This window comes from Balaenoptera acutorostrata, chromosome 12, assembly GCF_949987535.1.
Source record: "Balaenoptera acutorostrata chromosome 12, mBalAcu1.1, whole genome shotgun sequence".
NCBI classification, from domain to species: domain Eukaryota; kingdom Metazoa; phylum Chordata; class Mammalia; order Artiodactyla; family Balaenopteridae; genus Balaenoptera; species Balaenoptera acutorostrata.
Window position 1 is genome coordinate 54,597,156 of NC_080075.1, and position 23,839 is coordinate 54,620,994.

The 23,839-nt window shown below is 38.9% G+C and overlaps 1 protein-coding gene across 2 annotated transcripts; it reads right to left on the minus strand.

The window, feature by feature from the left end:
- Nucleotides 1-9,611: 9,611 nt before the first annotated feature.
- EPCAM (epithelial cell adhesion molecule) lies at nt 9,612-20,698 on the minus strand. 2 transcript variants are annotated; one of them, XM_007190054.3, is made up of 9 exons: nt 20,416-20,698; nt 17,869-17,976; nt 17,349-17,589; nt 16,004-16,069; nt 14,909-14,972; nt 13,974-14,075; nt 12,674-12,811; nt 10,861-10,905; nt 9,612-10,077 (listed from the first exon to the last, which is right to left on the minus strand). In XM_007190054.3, exons 1-9 carry the CDS (start codon nt 20,489-20,491, stop codon nt 10,036-10,038), a joined length of 882 nt encoding a protein of 293 aa, XP_007190116.1. In that variant the 5' UTR covers nt 20,492-20,698; the 3' UTR covers nt 9,612-10,035. The 2 variants fall into 2 exon arrangements, with proteins under 2 accessions (XP_007190116.1, XP_007190115.1); XM_007190053.2 differs by having other exon boundaries at nt 12,611-12,811.
- Nucleotides 20,699-23,839: the final 3,141 nt, after the last annotated feature.

Genomic DNA, 23,839 nt, shown 5'->3' on the forward strand with positions numbered 1-23,839 from the left:
AGAGTGAAATCAGAAAGAAACTTGAAAACAAGGAAAAACTAGCCTTCCTCCCTATCACAGTATTTTTTTAACCTGTGCCCCTCTCTCTCCAACTGCCTCACTTTTCCTTTTTAAGCAAACTGCCTGCATCAAGGTTACACGTTTCTTCTCCACAGCCTCCGTCCTGGCCAAATTCTCGTATCGTCCACTCCTTGATTGATTCATTCATTGAAAAACAGAAGGCCTGCTATGCGCCAGACTTCTAGGATCTGAGGATCACTAGTAAAGAAAAGAGAAAAACCACTGCCTTTGTTGAACTTACATTCTAATGAATGGATTCAGTTAATATACTAAGTAAACTTATAGTAAGTAAACTGTTAGAAGATAAGTGTTTAGGTAAAAAAGATGGGGGGGTTGACTTTTTTTTTTTTTTAATGTTGAGCAAAGACTTGAAGGAGGTCAGGATACGTCCTGCACAGTTACCTGCCTTACAAGAGGTATTGTGCTCTCCTGTTTGCTCACCCTTCCCCCATAAAAGCAGCCCCAAACCCTGATTCAGCAGCAGAATTACCCCGGGGGCTTTTCAGAGGTGTTCCTGGGCCCCACCCACACATAATGGGTTGGAATTTCTGAAGGTGGGATCTTGGGATCTCATAAGAAAGCTCCCTGGACATTCCTGATAATCAGCTCAGTTTAGAAACCACTGAATTCAAATAGTTTCAGAAGCAGAGAAAGTTTGAACCATCTGACTGCTGACTACATCTCCCACTTCCTGTAGTGCTCCCTCCTCTCACCCCAACTCTGTGATCTGGAGCAATAAACTTCCCCTTACCTTTCAATACCTGTGGCTCGAACACAAACTTGTCCCTCTGTTCTGGAATGGCCTTGCGCTGCCCTTTGTGTAGCAAACTACTGGTCATTCTTCAGTCCTCAGGCCTGAAGGATGCCCAGTCCCCCCCCCCAGGTGTAATTAGTTGAATTATCTTCTGGAGTATCATTTTGTTCATATCTCTATTATATTTGCTGCATTGTTTTAGAAATATATGTTCAGGGACTTCGCTGGTGGCACAGTGGTTAAGAATCCGCCTGCCAATGCAGGGAACACGGGTTCGAGCCCTGGTCTGGGAAGATCCCACATGCCGCGGAGCAACCAAGCCCGTGCGCCGCAACTACTGAGCCTGCGCTCTAGAGCCCACAAGCCACAACTACTGAGCCTGTGTGCTGCAACTACTGAAGCCCGCGAGCCTAGAGCCCGTGCTCCGCAAGAGAAGCCACGGCAGTGAGAAGCCCCACGCACCGCAACGAAGAGTAGCCCCAGCTCGCTGCAACCAGAGAAAGCCCGCGTGCAGCAACGAAGACCCAACGCAGCCAAAAATAAAATAATTAATTAATTAATTTTAAAAAAAGAAATATATGTTCACCTGTCTCTCTTACTAAACACCTGGAAAGAACACAGATGAATATTTACATTTTTTTATAGTTAATAATAACGGCTAATGTTCATCAGCATTTATTGACTTTTAAATTTTTTACATGTGCTTACTGTTTTAATTTTTACAACTCTATTAGGAACTATTGTTATTCTTATTTTACATTGAGGAAACTGAAACTTGGAAATGTGAAGTAGCTTGCCCAAGATCCAGAGATAATAGTAAGTGATAGAGCTAGAGTTCAGTCTCCAGATTCTGTAAGTTTAACCATCTGTGCGCCAGAGGGGGCCTGGCACATACTAGGTACACAGGAAATGTTTTTAAATGAATGAACTGTGTATCACAATAACCACTTCTATATGATAACCTGGCCTTGAGTGTCATCCATTTCTCCCCTTTCCTAGTTCACATTCTAAATAGTTCAGAGGAAGGCAAAATAGTAATAATAACTACCTACAGGGTTGATGTCAGGATCAAATGAGGTAGTAGCTTTGAAAATATTTTGTTATCTTTTGTAAAAAGGCTTTATACTATTTATCATCACATTTCCCCCCACCCAGACTATGTCTTTCACTTATTCATTGAATTATTTATTTGTTTATCAATTGAGTCTATTAATTCTAAAAATAAAGAGAATACCTGGACTTGCCTGATCTATCTAGAGAGTTAGGACCTGGACGTGTACTAGAGGGCAGTTCAAGGTAATGGAATATCAAAACATAAGCTTCTCATGGCAATTTAAGAAAGACAGAGTTTACAGGGTGGAGGTAGAGAGCCTGACGGGAGGGGGTTTGGTTTCATCTAGGTGAGGGCAGTGGATTTTTCTCTAGTCTTTAAAGATGAACAAGATTTTTAAAAATCCACCTTAGATTATGAGCTATAATATTTGTACAGTTTAGATGCATAGCTCTGCTGATGGATCTCCAGAGTGTGAACCTAGTACAAGGGACATAACCATGGCTGCTTCTGGGTAGGGGGACTAAGGGCCAGCAGCCCGAATGGGAGCTTTTTCTGTATGTCCTTTTGTTCTGAGAAAGAAAATGTGTCTCAGACCTAAGCCTTATAGTCTGATGTCATTAACTGCTTCTTTTGGGGAGTTACTACCATTTCTGGTAGAATAATGAGCATAAAGTCTAGAAATTCATCTAGAGGACTATCAGCCTTGGCAGAGGACAATGACCTTTCACCAGACTTAAAAGATTTGTAATGATTTCAGACACTCTTTACTTTGTATCCAGGCTAATAATAACAATGATCCTAACAGGCTTTTTTTCCTCCAAAATGCCAAAATGTCTTGGAGAAGAGGGACCTTTAAATTAGCCTGCTTAGAGAAAAGCTTGAAATAAAACTTTGAAATGTGCTTGTAATCAATTTGCCTAAGAGGTTTTTGTTTTGTTTTGTTGTTTGTTTTTGTTGTTTGGGTTTTCTTTGGCCACACCGGGTGGCTTGCAGGATCTCAGTTCCCGGACCAGGGATTGAACCCAGGCCATGGCATTGAAAGCCTGGAATCCTAACCACTGAGCTACCAGGGAACTCCCTAAGAGGTTGTTTTAACAATATCTTTTCTTTAAAGCCATGTGCACAGATTAAATGTTTATGATAATTTCGAAAGTTATGTCAAATAGTTGTCTTATAGAAATTTTTTATATTTTCCAGTCCTACATAGGAAACTATGAATTTCTAAAAATAACAGAAAAGAGGGATTTTGCAAAAATATAACTGGAAGACATGGTACAATATGATTGATAGGGTGCAATAAAATCATTACCACCAAATGGGTTTTAATTTTCTCATATTTTCCAAATTCATAATGACTTACCTATTTATAATCAGCGTAAGTAAGTATTGGGCAAAAAGGCACATGTACCTAACAAAGAGGCTCTTCAAAGAAGTAATAATTAAGATTTTTAAACAACCAAAAATAGAAAAGTGTTTAGTAAATTTTGAAGTGTTTAACTTAATCGATTTTCTTTAACATCTTTATTGGAGTATAATTGCTTTACAATGGTGTGCTAGTTTCTGCTTTATAACAAAGTGAATCAGCTATACATATACATATATCCCCATATCTCCTCCCTCTTGCGTCTTAACTTAATCTTAAAAATAAATTATTGCTAGCTCAGGGACTTCCTTGGTGGTGCAGTGGTTAAGAATCCACCTGGCAATGCAGGGGACACGGGTTCAAGCCCTGGTCTGGGAAGATCCCACATGCCGCGGAGCAACTAAGTCCGTGCGCCACAACTACTGAGTCTGAGTGCCACAACTACTGAGCCTGCGCTCTAGAGCCTGTGAGTCACAACTACTGACCCCACGTGCCACAACGACTGAAGCCCACGCACCTAGATTCTATGCTTGGCAACAAGAGAAGCCACCGCAATGAGAAGCCCATGCACCACAACAAAGAGCAGCCCCCACTTGCTGCAACTAGAGTAAGCCTGGGCGCAGCAACAAGGCCCAACGCAGCCAAAAATAAATAAATAAATAAATTTATAAAAATAAATAAATTATTGTTAGCTCAGTTTTCTATGATAATATGCCCATGAGAAATTCATATTCAACACTAATTTTGCCACCACTCTAGTTTCTAAAATTTTTGTAATTTGGTTGTATCATTCCATTATTAAAAAATGACAATAAGTAAAGTGCTGTCAACCATGTCAGAAGCTGCAGTTTCAGAGAAGGGACGACTAAAAATGGCCCCTGGAGCTGAGTATTAAGACATCTTTTTCTTTTTTAAACAGTTTATGGAGATATAATTTACATACTGCATAATTCATCCATTTAAGGTATATAACTCAGTGATTTTTGGTATATTAACAGGGTTGTATAACCATCACAACAATCTAATTTTAGAACATTTTCTCACTCCAAAAAGAAACTCCATACAAATTAGCGGTCACTCCCTATTTCCTACTCCCCCTAGTTCCTGGCAACCACAGATCAACTTTCTGTCTCTATAAATTTGCCTTTTCTGGGCATTTCATATAAATGGAATCATACAATGTAGGGTGTTTAGTGACTGGATTCTTTCACTAAGCATAATGTTTTTAAAGTTCATTCACGTCATAACGTGTCAATATTTCACTCCTTTTTATTACCAAATAATGTATTATTGAATGGCTATACCACATTTTATCTATTCATTCATCAGTTGGTGGACATTTGGATTGTTTCCACTTTTGGCCCTCACGAATAATGCTGCTATGAATGTTCATTTACAAGTTCTTATGTGGACAAATGTTTTTATTTCTCTTCGATACATACCTAGAAGTGGGACTACTGTATCATACTTTTAATATATGTTTAGCTGTAGTCCTCATGTTAAACTATAACCCATATGTTTAACATGTTATTTTTAACATTTTGAGGAATTGTAAAACTTTTCCAAAATGCCTGCAACATTTTACATTCTCTTTAGCAATGTATAAGTGTTCCAGCTTTTCCACATCCTCACCCACACTTGTTGCTGTCTGTCTTTTTGATTCTAGCCATCTTAGTGGGTATGAATGGTATCTTATTGTGGTTTTGATTTTCATTTCCCTAATGACTAACGATATTGAGTATCTTTTCATGTGCTCTGTATGTTCTTCTGAGAAAATATTTGCAAATTATATATCTGACAAAGGACTCGTATTCAGAATATATAAAGACATCTTACAACTCAATAATAGAAAGATAAATAACCCAATTTAAAAGTGGGCAAATGATCTGAAGAAGTCATTGGTTTTTGAGAGAGCTGTTTGGTTGGTTGATGTGGGCAACAGAAGCTCTATGGATTGAAAATTTCATTCTGAAAACAAAATGTGCTAGTTCTATTTAAGAAATTTGTTAAGAAAGGAAAAGAAATAGAAATGGCAGCTTGTTAGGGAAGCAAGGTCAGTGGGAATTTTTAGAGGGGTTGGGGGGCCATGTTTTAGGATGATGGGAAATAACTGAAATTATGTTGTATCTACAGAAAGGGTTGTGTTTATTGAGGAGGGAAAACTTTTTCTCTACTCTCTTAAGTTCAGTTACTGGTAGTATGTGAATTAAACTAATAAAAGACAGATTAATGGGGGAAAAGGCACAATTTTTATTAATATATACATGCACAGGAGTTCACAGAAAAGTAAATATCAAAGAATCAGTTAGACTCAGGGTCTCATATATCCTCTTAACAAAGGAAAGAGGGTTTGGGCTTCCAGAGATGACAATTGTGGGGAAGTAACCAGGAAATATATGGGAGAACTAATGGAAAATACGGGCTGTTGTAGTAAGGTCTAGTTATGCAAACTCATCTCAGTGTCACTTCTCTCTCTGGTGATGGGTCGGGGGGAAACACCTTCACAAAGGGAAATTTATGCCCTGATTTTAGGCAGATAAGGGGAGGGCAGAGAACTCTTTCTGCATCTGTTGATTCTCAATTGCCTTTAGCTCAAAAAAATCCTTATGCCAAAGTGGCATATTTGGGGGTAGCATATCCTGATCCCCTTCATGTTGAAAGAAGTAGAAGGAGCTGAGACTAAAGTGTTAAGAAAGGCTTCATGAAAGGGAATCTTAAGCTGGGCCTTGACTAAGTAGAGGATATTCCAGATGTAGGAAAGAACATAGGAATATAACCTTTAACACACCATTGTAAAGCAATTATACTCCAATAAAGATGTTAAAAAAGAAAATATAAACTTAAAAAATTGTGAATCACTATGTTGTACACCTGAAACTTATATAACATTGTACTTCAACTATACCTCAATTTAAAAAAAGAAAAGAAAATAAAGAACATAAGCAAAGGCATGGTCAAGCCCAAGCAAGTCCTAAAAGCCCAGTCCTAAAAGGACTGGGGAACAGGAACATTTGAGGAATGGGAAGGAAAATCTTGAATGCAGCAAAGTTGGATATATTGAAGTATAATGGGAAATAAGGTAGATTGTGACCATTTTCGTTGTTCTGGGAATAATACACAGGAAGGATTGAGAGCGAAGAGGAAGGAAGCCAGAAATTACATCTAGGCAAGTGGCAAAGTTTTGGAGCAGGGTATTGGCACTGGAGACAAAGGCGGAACCAAGAGAGGCCAGGCAGAGTGACCATAGCTAGAGGGCTGGGATCCCACCCGTGGAACACTCCTGTGGCTGCCATTGGTCTCACCCCATCGCTGCCCTTGAGAGTTTTCTCAACTGTTCTTTGTTTTCATCACAAGATTCCAAGTCCTAGGCGGAGGTGCCTGTGCCCTGATGCTCAGAGCCCAGGGAGGATAACCACCCTTAAACTTCTGCAGAGGGAGTTGGACAACTGGCTCCCAACACCACACACAGGAGGATTCTCCCCAAATGGAAGAGGAGATGGGATGCTGGGCAGCCGAAAGGGGAACCAGCACCCAGTGCAGGGCCAGACTGGCAGGGAGAAGGGGCAGAAAAGTGCTATGATCAACTAAAGGCAAATAATTCTGGGAGCAATGTGGGATTTGGTTTAGAAAGGGAATAGATTGGTGGCGAAGAGATCAGTGAAAATGCATAAGAGGCAAATTAGAGGCAGATTTATTCCTGAGGGAGAATCTCAGGGCCTGATGACTAGAAGAATGGAGAAGTTAAGAGAGAAAAAAGAACTTGGGACTTGGTACCTGGTGACAATGCCATTAACTGATTCTGAGAATATAAGAGTTCACTAGGATTTGGAGGAAGATGATGAGGTCATTAAAGGCTAGTTAAGTGAATCGTAGTTTAGTGTAGAACTCAGGGTGAATTACAAGAATGGAGATGATATTTCTGTTATCATCAGGACTTGGATGGTAACTAAAGCAAAGGAATGATGAAATCCTCCCAGAAGAAAAAGAGAGGAAAAAATAGAAGGAAGGATAAATCCTGGGAACATCAGTATTTCAGAGTCAGCAGAAGAGAAAACAAAACAAAACAAGAGGAGAGTAATGCCAGTGAAGCCAAAGAAGAAAATCTGTAAGCAACATACTGGAGTAGGATATGGGGCAGTCATTGTGGTGATAAGCTGTGGAGAGATCAAACGATTCAATACTGGGGAAATTGGCAATTAGCTGGTCAGTGTTGACTTTTGGCAGGAGTAGCTTCAGAAGAGGTAGAACAGAAAGTAGAAGGCACTGGGTTGAAGAGTTACTCATTTATTGCCTCTTAGCTCCAAATTCACCCTTTGTGCATGCTCTGAAGCTTTGTCGGTAGAGGGCGCTGGAGAGACACTGCAAGAAGGTATTGTTTCCCCTGTGGCACCTGCTGCTTCCCCAGTGCCCAGCTCCTGCAGCACCCAGATGGCAGCTTCCCAGAGCACCAACTGCTACACCCCAGCTATAAAAGGCAGCTTTATACAGTGCCGTAGGTGTCGGGCAGGACACCTCCCTATGAGGAGCTATCTCTTAGCACCCTAGAGCAGGGGTCAGCAAACTTTTTCTGTAAAGGACCAGAGTAATAGTTAGGCTTTGCGTTCCACTGGCCCGGTCTGTTACAATTACTCAACTGCCCTTGTAGTGCAAATCAACCACACACAACACATAAACAAATGAGTGTAGCTGTGCTCCAATAAAACTTTATGGGCACAGATTTTTATTCCATGTAATTTTCATATATCATGAAATGTTCTTTAAATTTTTTCAACCATTTAAAATGCAAAAACCATCCGTAACTCCCAGACTGTTTAAAAACAGGTGGCAGACCAGGCTGCAGGCTGTAGTTTGATGACTCCTGCCCTTGAGAGCAAATTTTTCCAGTAAGTTCCACAAGAGAGAGTTTTAAAAAGTTCTGCCAGTGCAGCACCATAGCAACTTCTCTGCTCTTCATCAAGGCATAAGGCCCTCTCCCACAGGGTCTGGATTCCAGCCCAGGGTGTGGGGCTTGGCGGAAGTAGAGGGTCTCTTCTCTGGGTGCTCTCAGCCCTGCAGTGGTGGCTGTTCCTTGTATCTGCTATTCTGTCTTTAAAGTTCTCATTACTTTCTACTACTAATTTTTGTTGCTGTGTAACAAATTACCACAAATTTAGCATCTTAAGACAATAAACATTTATCACCTCACTTTCTATAGGTCTGGAGTCCAAGCAAAGCGTGACTGGGTCTTTTCCTCAGGGTCTCGAGACTGCAGTGAAAATGTCACCAGGGTTGCTCTCATCAGGAGCTGAGGTCCTCTTCCGAGCTCACTGGTTGTCGACAGAATTCACTTCCATGGTTGAGGGACTGAGGCCCTCAGCCACTAGGGTCGGCCTGCCATTTCCTGATAGGTGACTCTCCAAAACACGGCCGTTTGCTTTAAGGCTAACAGCAGAGCACGTCTATTTCTGCTTTTTGTCTCTTACTTTTAGGCACTCTTTTGTAATCTCCCTTTTAATTGAGTCAAGTGATGAGGGATCTTAACTGCATCTACAAAATCCCTTCACCTTTGCCATATAACTTAATCTCAGGGGTGATAGCCTATCATATTCACAGATCTTGCCCACACTCTAAGGGAAGAAATTACATAGAGCATATATATCACGGGTAAGAAATCTTAGGGGCCATCCTAGAATTTGCCTACTACGGAAGGGATAAAAATCATAGGTTAATGTTTAAATCTAGTTTTTATATTTTCTTTAATGTTCTTTTCATAGTGTTTTCAAAAATTTCCTAAGAAAAGCAAAATATTTCAGGATACTTTAACTTCATATAAAATGTGTTTGTACCATAATTATTCAGTTGAAAAACTGGTGCTTCTACTTCAACCAACTATGGAATTCATGATTCACAACATTCTCCATCAATTTGGCCTCAAGGTATTAAGTGTCTGTCAAAATGCCACTTTGTCCAAAATAGAATCTTAGATGCATGCAGAATAAAATTGTTTGGTTTTTCTGTGTAGATGTTACACACTACAGGGACTTCCCTGGTGCTCCAGTGGGTAAGACTCCGTGCTCCCAATGCAGGGGGCCCAGGTTCAACCCCTGGTGGGGGAACTAGATACCGCATGCCGCTACTAAGAAGTCCACAAGCCACAACTAAAGAGCCTGCGTGCCGCAACGAAGACCTGGCGCAGCCTAAATAAATAAATATATTTTTTAAAAAGATGTTATTAAAAAAATAAAGTTACACACTACAGGTTATAAATTTTATATTGAATATACATGATTATAAGGACTCATGCAAATTCTAATTTGTAGCTAGCATTCAGAGCATTTCTTAACCTATTACTTGTATACTATGAAATCTGATTCAGTATGATTCAAATGAAGTTAGGAAAGTCATTTTTAAAATGTTTTATTTCATAGTTCATAAAAAACATTTATATGTACAAGACTCAAAGTAGACAGAAAGGCAGCTATTTAATCACAAACAGATGAGACAGTAGTCACTCAGACTCTACTGTGGAAGCATATTTAATGCATACCCTTCAGTGTCAGGCATAAATAATTCAAACTACACAGTTCAAATTCTGGGTTTTATATCAGATCTGCATATATATGACACTTGTGGTCAAATTTTAAGATTAGTAAAGTCAATTTCAAACTGCTTATATTTTGAGTACAGGTTTAACTGTTACAAATATATGATGTTAACTAACACAATAGTGGTCTTCAAAGATCTTCTCTTTGCCCCATGTTCATACGTCTGTAATCTGAGTCTGTTTGCTAATTTCCCTTCTTATAGTTACTCTTCAAATTAGTGTTATGCATTGCGTTCCCTATGCATTTCACCCATCTCCTTTATCTGAAATAGAGGGAAAAAGAAAAAATTAAATAATTTTGGATCCAGTCTTTTGTTCATTCTGAAAATAGCTTAAAAAACAAAAAGGAGAGCAAGAAAATTCTCTTCCACATTTATGACTTACTTAAATTTTTTTTTAAAAAAGGTATATTACAAGGAAGCACACATTAAGTACATGATCCAAATTGCTTTTTAGAGATAAGATGGCCGAAGTGACAGGGGGAAGTAGCTGGTAAGCTAGATCTTTAAGAATGGGTAATATTTTTGTTAAATGTATACCATTTTTAAATATAGGAAGAACCAATTCATTTTCTATTACAAATCTTTTACTTTATGGGTGAGGAAACTGAAGTTTAGAATTAACTGATTTGTCTGAGATCGCACAATTAATTATAGGCAGAACCGAGACAAGATGATGACAACTACTACGGATGGCAAACATCTTGCTGTGCGGCAAGCATGGGATCGACACTTTACACAGATTACTTTATTAAATCCTTAAAATGGGTCTGTACTATTATCCCCTCTTACAGATAAAGGAAACATGGAGGCTTAAGGGAAGTTAAATAACTTGCCCAGCCAATAAGTGGTCAGAATTCAATATAATCTGGTCTGCTATGGAACTCGTGCAAGAAAATTTAGCATTGTGAGACTCTCCCTAAGACCCTAAGGACTATACTATAAAGGGACTCAAGTGTAACTGAGACCTGTCAGTGTCTGGAAGGTATAGGTATTATTAGGAGTAAGAGATTAAACAAGGGCCTTTTAATTAAATAATCCACTTACCTCAGCTTTCTCATATTTTGCCATTCTTTTCTTTCTGGAAACAACCTACATGGAAGAAAAATGATTACTATCTGAGGACTGCTACCCAAACAAAAAGTTAGTCTAAACTGACACATATGCTTTTAATGAACACAATTCTGATATGAACAGATTTAATTTTAAAATCTATCTGTAGACACTGTTTCTCAAATGCACTGAGAAAACAATGAATAATCTTTAGTGAAATTTAACAGCTTAGTGTGCATCGTTCCACTTCTTTTTCCATCCTAATACAAATATATGAACACATGCATAGAAGTTTTAGGGGGTCTCAAAAAAAAATGGGATCATGCAGAGTATCATTTCCCTCTTTGCACAGCCTGTATCCACATCACAGGAATCCTTCCAGATCAAGAGCTATAGATTGAACTTTTTTTTTTGAACTCCTTCTTTTTAATAGCCACTTTATTCCATGGCATGGATACCTACAGTTTACTCATCCATCCTCCTCTGGATGTACATTCAGGTTGCTTCCAGATTCACCCTTACTAGCAACGCTGGAATACATGACCTTGACCATGCTTCCTTATGTACTTGTGCTTTCATTTCTGTAGGACAATTAGATTTCTATGATGAACCTTTCATGTGTTTATCTGCCATCTGGAACTCCTTTTCTGTAAATTGTCTATTCACACCTGTTACCACTCTTTCTTTAGTTTCCTCATCATTTTCTAAGAACCCTTTGTATCGTATGCATAATAATCTTTTGTTTTATGCATAGTGAATATTTTCCCCCAGCCTATCATTGACATTTTTTTCACTTTACAGTATCTCTGCCATACAAAATATTTAATTTCAATGAAGTCAAATATATACTTCTTCCTTCATGGATTCCAGATTTCCCACCTTACTTGGTTTCTTTTACCACAAGTTTGTACAACATCTCCTAACTTTGAGACTTATTTTATTCTTTAACATTTTGAACTATAACCCGTCTAGAATGTGTTTGAACATGGGTGCACTGCCCAACTCCTTTCACGTTGCTGTGCTCCAAAACGTGCTATTCACACACAGTTGAGCAATACGGCCAGCCCTGGTGGGGTGAAACAGGAATCCAACTTTTGTTTTCTTCCAGATGGATAGCGAAGTGTGATAATGCTGCTGAACTGAAAATATAACTTCTCATATACCATCAAATCTATTTCTGAATTTGTTGTGTTGGTAAAATTTCCTGATGCTGAAGTACCCTTACATATTTAGAACAAACGTTGCTTGTTCAGGTGATAGTCTTCTTCTGAAGCACTGCTAAGTTCAGTTTACATTAAATCTTTTATTTTGAACTGTTGCTTCATATTTATCCCTTTTAATTCTTTTTTATGCTAACATTAATTTGTGTTCTGTAGTTTCACCTCACTGAATGGTTTGGGAATTCAGGTTATTTTGCACTAACCCTGGCAACAGTGTTGAATTGCACTCCTGTGTGCAGTGAGGACAACTGAAGGACGTTTGCTATTTGATAGCAATGTAACCAACCTGTGAGGTGCTCAGCTACAAGCTTTTCTCAGATCAGTATCCTTCCTTGCTTCATAAGGTTGACTATTTTATAAAAAGGGACCGGAAATGCAATAGATTCATTCAGCATAAAGGATTACAAAAAATGAAGACTTGGTTTCATTAACTCGTTTTGGAACACGGTTGTGGCTTTTTCATATTATCACCTTTTCTTCAAAGAAGAGACCCTGAAATGAAATTTTACTTGTCCTATGCTCACCAGCACAGCAATTCCAGCAGTAATTGCTACTGCCACAACCACAATGACAGCAATAATACCAGCCTGTAGACCCTGCATTGAAAATTCAGGTGGTTTTTCATCAACATAGTAAATTGAAGTTCGACCAGGATCCAGATCCAGTAGTTCCCCATTTACTCTCAGGTCCATCCTTTTGGACTGGAACAAGGACTCATCTTTAACCTACATTGAGAAGGAGAAAAGCAATTTAAAATAGTTAAGATAACCTACCATGGCCACATAGAATTACGTGCCAATTATGTACCAAAAGAACTGCTGCCAAGAATCTTTTCTTTATGGTTTTGGTGATAACAATCTCATCCATTGAAACATAAGAAAGAAAAAAACAAAAAATACCCACCACTTTAATGACAGAAAAATGTCAAACATATACAAAAGTAGAAAGAATAGTATAATGAGATCCCGTGTACCTGTTACGCAGATTCAATAACATAAACACATGGCCAACCTTATTTTATCTACTCTTCCTTCTATCCCCACCCCCGCCCCCAGCCTCTCCCAGCCTGGTTTTTTGTTTTGTTTGTTTTGCTGCACCGCTTGGCTTGTGGGATCTTAGTTCCCTGACCAGGGATTGAACTCAAGCCCTCGGCAGTGAAATTGCGGAGTCCTAACCACTGGACTGCCAGGGAATTCCCTGGCCTTGTTATTTTGCAGTGGATCCCAGATCTCAACAGAAAACAGCTCACTTTAGGGACTTCCCTGGTGGTCCAGTGGTTAACACTCCATGTTTCCATTTCAAGGGGCAAGGGTTCGATCCCTGGTCAGGGAACTAAGATCTCCCATGCTGTACAGCACGGCCAAAAAAATTCAAAAAAAAGAACAAAGTCTCAGTGCCCCTGTGGTTACTATCAAGTGGTCTAACATACACGTAACTGAAATTCCAGGAGATGGGCTCAGGAAAAAAAAAAGAAAATAGCTCACTTCAGTATATTAAAGTTTAAACAAACATTTTAATCACACCAGTTACACAGCATTTTTTACATAGTCTCTTGTTAATGCAAATTATAGTAGGGGAAGGCTACACTCACAAACTAAATAACTGCCAAGGAGGTAATAAGAATCATAGAAGAGAAGATATTCTAGGCAGAACAATGTGATAAAAAGGCATAAATATACAAACAAGTAAGAAAGGTGTATAAGAAAGGTGCATGTGAACAACAAGGACGACAAAATTAATTGCAGCATGAGAACCAGTTGGAGAATAGTTATTCATACAGTTGATCTAAAAGTAGAGAAACAGATGAAAGATTTTGAATCCACTGAGGCATGATAGACAACATTACATTTCTAAACAGAGGAATAAAATGAGGAAGATTATACTCACATCTTTTTCAAAATAATAAGCCACATCAGCTATGTCCACATCATTCTGAGTTTTCTGAGAAGAATTTTGTACCAGGTCAATAATGATAACATCATTCTCATACTGGGGGAAAAATTGAAAAATACAAATTAATATTACTATAACCAAAACTGTATGAAAATATCATTGTTCAATTATCAGAATATTCAGTGTTTGATTTTCTGTAATCTGCATGTGTCGGTGTTTCTTGCCATTAGCGGATAATTGGGTTTATCACTAATAATTTCAAAATCTTTGGGAGGTTTTAAAAATCTACCCAAAGGAATTAAAATAGCAATGCAAGCATCCAAAGATAATTATAATTTTCTTTTCAAAAGAGAATTTTCAAAAGATTTTAAACAAGATATTAAAGTACCTTATTTGGTTAGAACTACTTTAATGCTAAAATGCTAAAGAAATGCAATCCAAAATGCAGTGGCATTTACCATGTTCTGTTTTTAGGAAGGAAAAAAGTATGTCACTATCAAAAAGTCTTTTAAAAAACGACAGCAATTTTCTGCCTTGAAAGAGTTCCATCACACTATTCAAGCATTTTTCAACCAAAGTTGAAAGAGTTAAGGAAGGGCTAACTGGTTGAAGACTAGCCCCTGAAACCAGAGAAAACAGGACTACGTAGCATCCTAAGTATTGCCAAAAACAACCACAGAGAGAGGTTTTCCAAGGTGTGAAGACTGGCATGTGTTAGGAATAGTAAGAGACACTACATTTTCTTTAAGGGTAAACTGAGGTTTTCAAAGACTATGGAAGGAAAACAATAACAGGAGATTTGCAGGATTAAGTGCCCAGGGCTTAAACTGTTATTCAAATGCAGTTTAACCACTATCAAAAATCATACCCAAACCAAACTATCCGACCAATTTTCTGGTAAAGCTCACTTGCTAAAAAAAAAAACTTACCAGAATATTTGTGATATATTTTGGATCCAGTTGATACCGACTTGTGATTACCTCCTTGAGTGCACTGTAAATAAAAAATTTTATGCCATTTTGCAACTATCATCATAATAATTGATGCAAAAACTGTTGAGTTCTAGTTTGACTAGAAACAGGATATTTACACAGTATCTAAGTATCTACCCACAGATTATACTTTTTAATTACAAAGAGGAACGTGTTAACTCCATAGTAGGGAAACCTGGTGGACACCACCCTGACCACTAGTTAACATCACTAGTAAAGGGATAAGCTGATGTCGTGTGCCTCCCAATGTGAAGTACTGAGACAGACACAAGATCACTTTAAGTAGCTTTCCTGTCAAAAATGAATTGCCTGTATTTAATTATGAGGAAACATGAGACAAATCCAAAATTGAGGGATATTCTACAAAACAATTTGTCCATACTCTTCAAAAATATCAATGTCATGGTTTATAATTCAAATATTAATTAAAAATTTAAATTTTATTGGAAAAACAAAGACAAAGAAAGGCCAAAGCAGTGTTCCATATTTAAAGAGACTGAATAGTCATAACAACTAAGTGCATGATCTTAGACTGGGTCCTGGGTCAGAGGGGAAAAAATTGCCACAAAGGACATCGGGAAAACTGGCACAATGTGGTTTAACATTAAATTTCCTGAATTTGGTAACTGTATAGTGGTTATGTAAGAGAACGTCTTTTGTTCCTAGGAAAAGATACACCACGGTATTTAGGCGTCAAGGTGCATGACATCTAGAACTTGCTCTCAAATGGTTCTGGGGAAATAATATTTATACATGCTCAGATAGATATAGAAAGTACACATACATATGCATACACATATAAAAAGAAAATGTGCCAAAATGTTTACTGGTAAATCTGAGCGAAGGGTACTACAGGAATCTGTACAATTCTTGAACCTTTATTTTTTTAAAAAAAGTTAAAAATATTATTTACAGTATTTTATTTTTCAGAAATATGAAAATGCATTGAGACTTGTTTTAGTTAGTTTATCTAATGGTGTAGGATGGAAGTTCTGAGTACCAACTGTACATAATGCATTTAATAGCACTTACGCCTGCAAACTTTGAACATCATAAGGTTTTTCTCTTGTCTTGTGTTTTAGTTCAATGATGATCCAGCTATAAAGTAAAAAGACAGTATTGATTGATCATAACAACTCAGCCTTTTATATTATTTTCTTAATATGCTAATACCCAAATTTCCAAGTGGAATTACAGGAGAATTAACAGAAAAAGGATCTATACAAAAGATATGCCCTTCATTTCTTCCTTGGCCCTTACATACATCATTCATAAAGAACTCAGGCTTTCTAACATGGACCCTCTGGCCTCTGGTCACCACACTCAAGATCACATATTACATATTCAAAACTAAATTTAATTAAATTAATCCAAAAAGCATGAAAACAAGCAATATATAGGCAGCTAAGGCTTAGTTGGTCATGTTGGGTCACGTTCATGTGAAGAGACAAAAAGGCACTGAGAGAAACAGAAAAGTGGCCACAAGGCTCCAGAAGACAGAAGCGGAGAGAGTGCCTGCCTTGGTCTTTCTAGTTCTTTCCAATAAAATCTTTTTGGCTTAAGCTAGCTGGAGTGTGTTTCCATTCCTTTCCATTACATGGTCCCTGAAACAATCATACCTCGCTTTAAGACACAATAAATGAGCAAATATATACATAGCTTAAATCATTCATACACATTTAACACTAATCATACTTTAAAATACTGAACAGTGTTAAGTAAAAATATATTACGGAAAATTATGTTTAGTATGCTACCATAAGAAAAAAATTTAAAAATAAGAAAAACTACATTGTTAGTAAATTCACAGAAGATCGGGCTTCCCTGGTGGCGCAGTGGTTGAGAGTCTGCCTGCCAGTGCAGGGGACACGGGTTCGAGCCCTGGTCTGGGAAGATCCCACATGCCACGGAGCAACTAAGCCCGTGAGCCACAACTACTGAGCCTGCGCATCTGGAGCCTGTGCTCCGCAACAAGAGAGGCCGCGACAGTGAGAGGCCCGCGCACCGCGATGAAGAGTGGCCCCCACTCGCCGCAACTGGAGAAAGCCCTTGCACGGAAACGAAGACCCAACACAGCCCCCCAAAAATAAATAAATAATAAATAGCTGTTAGCATTTGCCTTATAAAAAAAAAAAAAAAAAAAAAAAAAAATTCACAGAAGATCTCTGGAAGGTTATGGCGTAAACTGATGACATCAGCTCTACGGAAGTAAACTGAGTAAATGGGGGATTGAGATGGGATGGGGGCTTGTCACTGTCCACTCTCTTCTATCTTTTGAATTCTAAATCACAAAATCATATTACATGTTCAAAACTAAATTTAATTAAACAAATCCGTAAAGCATGAAAACAAGTAATTTATAGGCAGCCCAACTCACAAGGTCCTCACTGTCTCGGAACAGGATATTTCACTGTCCTTATCGGTTCTTCTGACCCCAGCAGTGTTCACACACCAGCACGTGGAGGTGCCATTGCACTGCTTGGCTTTAAAGAGCCCCTTGTCGTCACACTCGGGATCATAGAGCCCGTCATTATTCTGGATAGCGCCTTCTGGTTTCACTCTTCTCCCAGCCTTTGACCCACTCATTTCTGCCTTCATCACCAAACATTTGGAAGCCACTGCAAAGAAAGCATCATGTCAAAGTGAAAAATAACTGTAGTTGTATGCTTAAGGAAAAAAATTAATTTACTCCAAACTTCCAGGGCCAAAGATTACTGTAGACTTCCAAGTTCCCAGGTTCACTTTCTAAATCATAAGAAACTTCAGAGATGAGATAATGTGGACAAAATAACATGATTCAGATTTAAGCCAATTAAACGCTTCCCGACTCAAGACAAATCAATTAAAGAAGTATAAGTCAAAATAAAACTTAAAGGTAATGAGGATATTCTACTCACGTTTTGTGCAAATGATGGAATGTTGTGTACCGATTGAAGTACACTGGCACTGACCATGCGCATTCACAGAGCAGTTTGTGGTCAGTTTGTAGTTTTCACACACACATCCTGCAGGGGAAAAAAATCCACTTTAAAAATGAGGCTCCAACTATCAACTCTGATGGTGGATCAGCTAAATTATGTTGACAATAATGCCCAAGTTACAGGAACATACAGCCTTAAAAAATGAATGTCATTTTTCAGCTATAACTGAAGTGGCTGACACTATGCTAAATAGTTTGTACATATTATATAGATAGTCTAATTTACATGCATTCCAATTTTTGTGTTTTAAACCAAGAATAAACCCTCCAAACACCAGATTCAGCTTTGCCTTCATGATACTCCCAGACTCAGCTTCTTCCCTCCTCCTGTCCTGCTGGATAAACACTTGCCTGTCGGTCATGGAGTCTTTTCCCCAAAATCAACAACACACTAGTATATATAAAATAGATAACCAAGGGACTTCCCTGGCGGTCCAGTGGTTAAGACGCCACGCTTCCAGTACAGGGGCCGTGGGTTCCATCCCTGGTCAGGGAACTAAAATTCCACATGCCACGTGGCGTGGCCAAAATTTTTTTTAATTTAAAAAGTAAAATAAAATAAAATAGATAACACGGACCTGCTGTATAGCACAGGGAACTCCACTCAATATTCTATAATAACCTATATGGGAAAAGAATCTGAAAAAGAATGGATATATGTATAACTGAACCATTTTGCTGTACACCTGAAACTAACACATTGTAAAACCAACTAGATCCCAATATATAATAAAAATTAAATTTAAAAAAGTACCAATTCTATGATCAGTGAATAACTCCCATTACCTCCCTCTTCCCACCCCATTTTCTTAATAAGAGATGCTTCTTGAGACTTAATGGGAACATATTCAACCCTTGGACAATTTCGTATCTTAGAAAAATTATACTTTCAATTGAATTTGGAGGTACCTCCGGATGTGTGTTTCCTAACTAAATTAAATTCTAGAACCTGATTTTGAAAGTGCTATTAAGCAGCCCATCCTGGATACTGATGTCAATTTAATAGTTATATCTTCGACTATCTCAAAAGTTCATTTTAACTTCAAATGGCAAGCACATCTAATTTCTTCGTCTAGCTAAGAGAGTGCAATCTTTACATACAAAAACTAATTACGACAGACCAAAGAATTTATATATTGCTCCTTCATATCTCAAGTTGGCTTTAGTTTTTCCCTGTTTAAATTATAATCAATACGAACCACCTATATAATCTGTCCAGCACTAAACTCAGTATCGAGGTCACAAAAGGAGAAAGTATACTGCCGGTCCTCAAGGAGTTAAAATCTTATGCAGCACTACGCTATACCTGCTCAGAGCACATATTTATGCCTAAACAATGTGAAATTTAAAAGAGACCAATCAGACTTTCTGAACATACTCCTACGGCAGCTATCATCACTTTAAAGCAATTTAAAATTAAGTATTTAGCCTCAGATTGAAGTTGAAAAAACATGAGTAGATTAAACTGCATTATTTTGAAAGTGTAATGAAATAGGCTGGCCCTGCTGGTGAGACTACAAAAGCCTTTCCACAAAACTGTGGCTAACTGACAATTCACTGCTAGCCACCACCTTACAAATAAATCAAGAGACGGCAGCCAAGATGTTTATCCCAGAGTAAGAAAAACTGGAATCAAACTACACGTCCAACATTAGGATAATGGTGCAACCTTCCAGGCTATAGATTGTTTTGTACCATTTAAATCATGCTTTTCAAGACTAAAAGAACGGAAAACTCTGTATATTATGTAGGGGGAAAAAAATCAAGACATAAAACAATGTGTTTAGGTTTAGGGTAATGTTTAGAGCAATGTCTAAAAGAAAAATATACCCAATTATTAATTACGGGATTCTCTTGAAGTGGTTCCAATATGACTTTTTTTTACTCTTCACGATTATCGATATATCTGGGTTCCCTACAATAAACTTGGCATTATTTATATGATCCTTAAAAAGAAAACATACACACACCTCGTAGTCAAGGCCCTCCTCCCCGCGCACAGGTGCGTAGCGGCCCCGGAGGCCTCACCGCAGCCACCAGTCCCCGCCCGAGACCCACATCCGGGGCCCACCGCAGGTGCCCGGGGAGAGGCGGGGCCGCAGGTCGCAGTCGCAGAGTCCCCTCCCGGCCCGGGCAGGTTTCCGGTTCGCCAAAACCCCAAGTGCGCAGGGGATGAAGGAGGTGGGCACGTCGAGGCGGCCGCGGCCGCAGCCATTCTGCTCCCCGCCTGCCCCGGTCCATTTCCCGAGAGAGGCGCGCAGAGCGCCAAGCAAGGCTGCTCCCTCCGGCCCGCGCGAGTGGGCGCCTGCCCACTGCCTCCCACCCGCAGAGAGCCTGGGCAGCCCCGCGCCGTCCGTCTCCGGGCGGAGAAGCGCGGCCGCCCGTCCCGTCCCCGCAGTCTACGTCTAGGGCGCCGAGGGCCGCCACCCCCTGGTCCTCCTAACCCCACAACTCCGCTCCTCACCTTCCTGGGCCGCGGCCACCGCCGCCGTCGCTGCGGCGAGCAGGAGCCCGAACGCAAGGACGTGGGGGGGCGCCATGCTGCGCGCGCCGAGGACAAGGGCGCGAGGGGCTCGAGGCGGGCCGGGGGCTCGCGGGAGGACGCGCGGACAGAGTAGGCCGCCGGGAGCCCACTGGCCGGCGGGACGGCGCGAGGCCTGGGACGCGCGCGTCGGGAGGACGACAGCGAGATGCCCCGGGGCCGAGAGCACGGTGCGAGCTGGCCGACGGACTGCGCGCTTTGGACGCTCGGCGGGGCGGAGCCGACCTTCCAGACCTGGCGGCCCCGCCCCCGGCCCCTGCCCACGGCTGCTCACCTCTGCCGGCCAGTTCTCGGCTATGAGTCACCGCCGGGAGGCGGGGGGAGGGAACAGACTCCCCTCCCCTCCCCCACTCGGAACGCGGCCGTTGGGATACCACCCCCTCCCCAGGTGTGCGCCGGGTTCGCCAGGTGCTTGCTCCTGCGGTCGGTGGGGGCGGGAAGGGTGGGACCCTGGGTGGCCACAGAGAAAGTTTGAAAATACTGAGACTTCCTTTTTACCGGAGGGAGCACGACTCTGAAACATCGAAGAAATGGGACCTGGAGGAAAGAGTGAGGGGGCCGGGAGGATGAAGGCGGAAGGCAAAATGGAATACAAAGAGAAGCGGAAGACCGTCCCAAGCACAATAAAAAAAGACCTTCGAGCTCTACCTGGCCGTTTAATTGTACTCCTTTGAAACTAGAAAAAAAGAAGAATGTGCCTAGCTCTCGGGATGACAAATTCATGTGATCTTTATAATTATTCTCAATAATTCTTTTCTTTCTCTTATAAGCCTTTTTAGCACTTGAAGGTGTTCCCATAGAGCGAAATGCTGGAAACTGAGATTACCAGGGTCGATTAATATTAGAGAACAACGTTGATGAGTATTTCGAAAATAGAAGGAAATAGAAACGAAGGACAATAATTTATTTCAGTGCAAATGAATTCAAATTACAATACGCTGTGGTTACACTCTTAAAATAAGTGTAGTGACTTGAAGCTTTTAATAATTATTAAAAGTATTAAGTGTTTTTAATGGTATTTTTGTTACCTGTAATATCATTATGACCTGTTTTTAAAAGTCTTTTTTTTTTTTCAGTTTAAATCATAGGAGAAAGAGTTCAAAAGAGGAAAAGTGAACCGGCAATTTGAAGATTCAACTAAATTTGATTAATTTTTACAAATATATATCAAGTCATGGATTATGCTTTTATTGAGCAATAATTTAAGTGTGTTGTACCCGCCTATTGCCAGTTGATTAATGTAAATAATAACTTTGTTGCAGTAAATACCAGTATAATGTGATTTTAGTTGGACATTAAGTAAGTTATTTAACTATTTGATTATTGACATATTAAGGAAATCCTATCAATATTTTAAATCTGTAAATCTGAGCTAGACCTAGTTCTGGAACTTTGTGATCTGTTCAAAAATTTCTTTAAATGAAAAGAATAGTACTATCAAGTCAGGAACAACTATCAACCAGATTTTTGTTATCTTCTGCATTTTGGATGTTTTCAGGAAGGTACACACTACCTTCAGCCCCCAAACTACACACACTTTTCCCAAGAATAAAACTGGTTATTGTGGCTTTATTTGCAAAATGTTCCATTGCCAGGTCTAAATCTGTTACCTACCTAATTAAGAAAAACCCCATCTTTTTATAACTTGACAGCTGTTTATTAAATGGTTCATTTCAATAATGTGAATTGAATAAACATGATTATTAAATAAATGACAAAACACCACACTAATCTGACTCATAGTATCTGAGTATACATCCAAGATATTATTTATTTTTATAGCTTTTTAACACCTTCTCAATTTGTCACTGCTCAAAATTGCTCTCATTTTATGCTTTGTGAATCTTTTTTAGTTCCAGTGCCGTATTTAAGAACATTTAGTAAAATCTTGGTAAGATTTCCTACCTAAGTATATTCTTTAGATTGTTCTTAAAATTTACAGATGTTGCTTTTTAATTTTCACAGTAGTCAGTTTGATATATATTTGACTAAGAAAAAATATGACAATGTTAAAAATTGTATTTAAACTTTTCTGACCAAACTCTTGCAGTCCGTCAGTTAAGAACCCTGTTAAAAAACCAACATCAAAGCTAAAGAATGGATAGAAAAGGAGAGAAACTAGTCAAGAAAAGATATAATGGGTAGTGCAAAGTATTGCTAGGATAGGGATTTTGGTTGTGACTTTCTCTTGAATGTTAAGAGATACTTCTAAATCAAAAAGATAACATGTTAAATATAAATAATATTGGAGAAAAGTTAGTATCATGTTCCTTAAAAAGAAACAACTAGGGGTACTATTTAAGAAAATTACTTATTTAATATTCTATAGTATAGTTTCTTCACATAGATTTTAGAGCATGTGTGTGTGTATATGTGTGTAATATGTAAAATTTAATGAAACCTTAAATGGGATGAATGTTATTCTTGCAGATGGCTAGAGGAGACTGTAATGTGTAAACATTTGCTATAAAGGGCTACTAGTTCTTAAAATTTTAGTTATTTCATGAATAATACATTAGTAGAAAACAAAAGTACATTATATAGAATGAAGAATGAAAGCTCTTTTTGACCACTATTCAGCAAACCCCTGTCTCTCCTAGATAATCCTTGTTAACAGTTTGGTATTCATACTACTTGTTCATTACTTCTCACATATCCTAAAGAACCTGGTTTCATAGGATGTACTCTCTGCAGAGTGGGAGATATTATTTAGTTTGGTTTAGGTTTATAAAAATAGTCTGTATATTCAGAGTCCACCTTAATACATATCCATATGTGTGTATAATTTTTATCAAGTGTCATTATGTTTGTCATTAAAGTAAACTTTGTCTCCAAAGCAAAATGCCTAACCCCTTCCATGAAAAAACCCTTTTCATATCTTTCTACCCCTGAAATTATTTTATAAAATACAAAGCACCACATAATAAGCACTTAGTATACTATTTAGTACATTAATATCAATATGTACATGCTTATTAAGTGATATCTATTATAATTAAAATAATACAGTAAAGTTTTACTTTTATCAAAGAAATGCATGTACATAGTATAAAAGTCAAGTAGTACTATAAAGTTTAAAATAAAAAATAAGAGCTTCCTTCCTGTCCTGATTCTTGTTCCTCCAGAGGCAACCACTTTCTTAAGGTGTCTTTCATCCCCAGCATATGGTCTGTCTTGGTGAATGTTCCATGCGCGCTTGAAAAGAATAACTATTTTGTGAGGTGGAGTGTTCAGGTTGGTTGATGGTATTTTTCAGGTCTTGTAAATTCCTTTTGATTTTGTGTCTACTTCTATCAGTTGTTGAGAGAAGAGATCCAGCCTTAGATTATACCATTGATGTTTTACT

Excerpts from the sequence above, each read along its gene's own strand:
- EPCAM (XM_007190053.2), bottom strand. The coding sequence starts at position 20,491 with ATGGCGCCCCCCCACGTCCTTGCGTTCGGGCTCCTGCTCGCCGCAGCG. Across the intron at positions 17,590-17,868 it reads TTCCATCATTTGCACAAAAC|TGGCTTCCAAATGTTTGGTG; the intron begins GTGAGTAGAATA and ends CTTTCTTTGCAG. Across the intron at positions 14,076-14,908 it reads AATATATCACAAATATTCTG|TATGAGAATGATGTTATCAT; the intron begins GTAAGTTTTTTT and ends TTTTTCCCCCAG.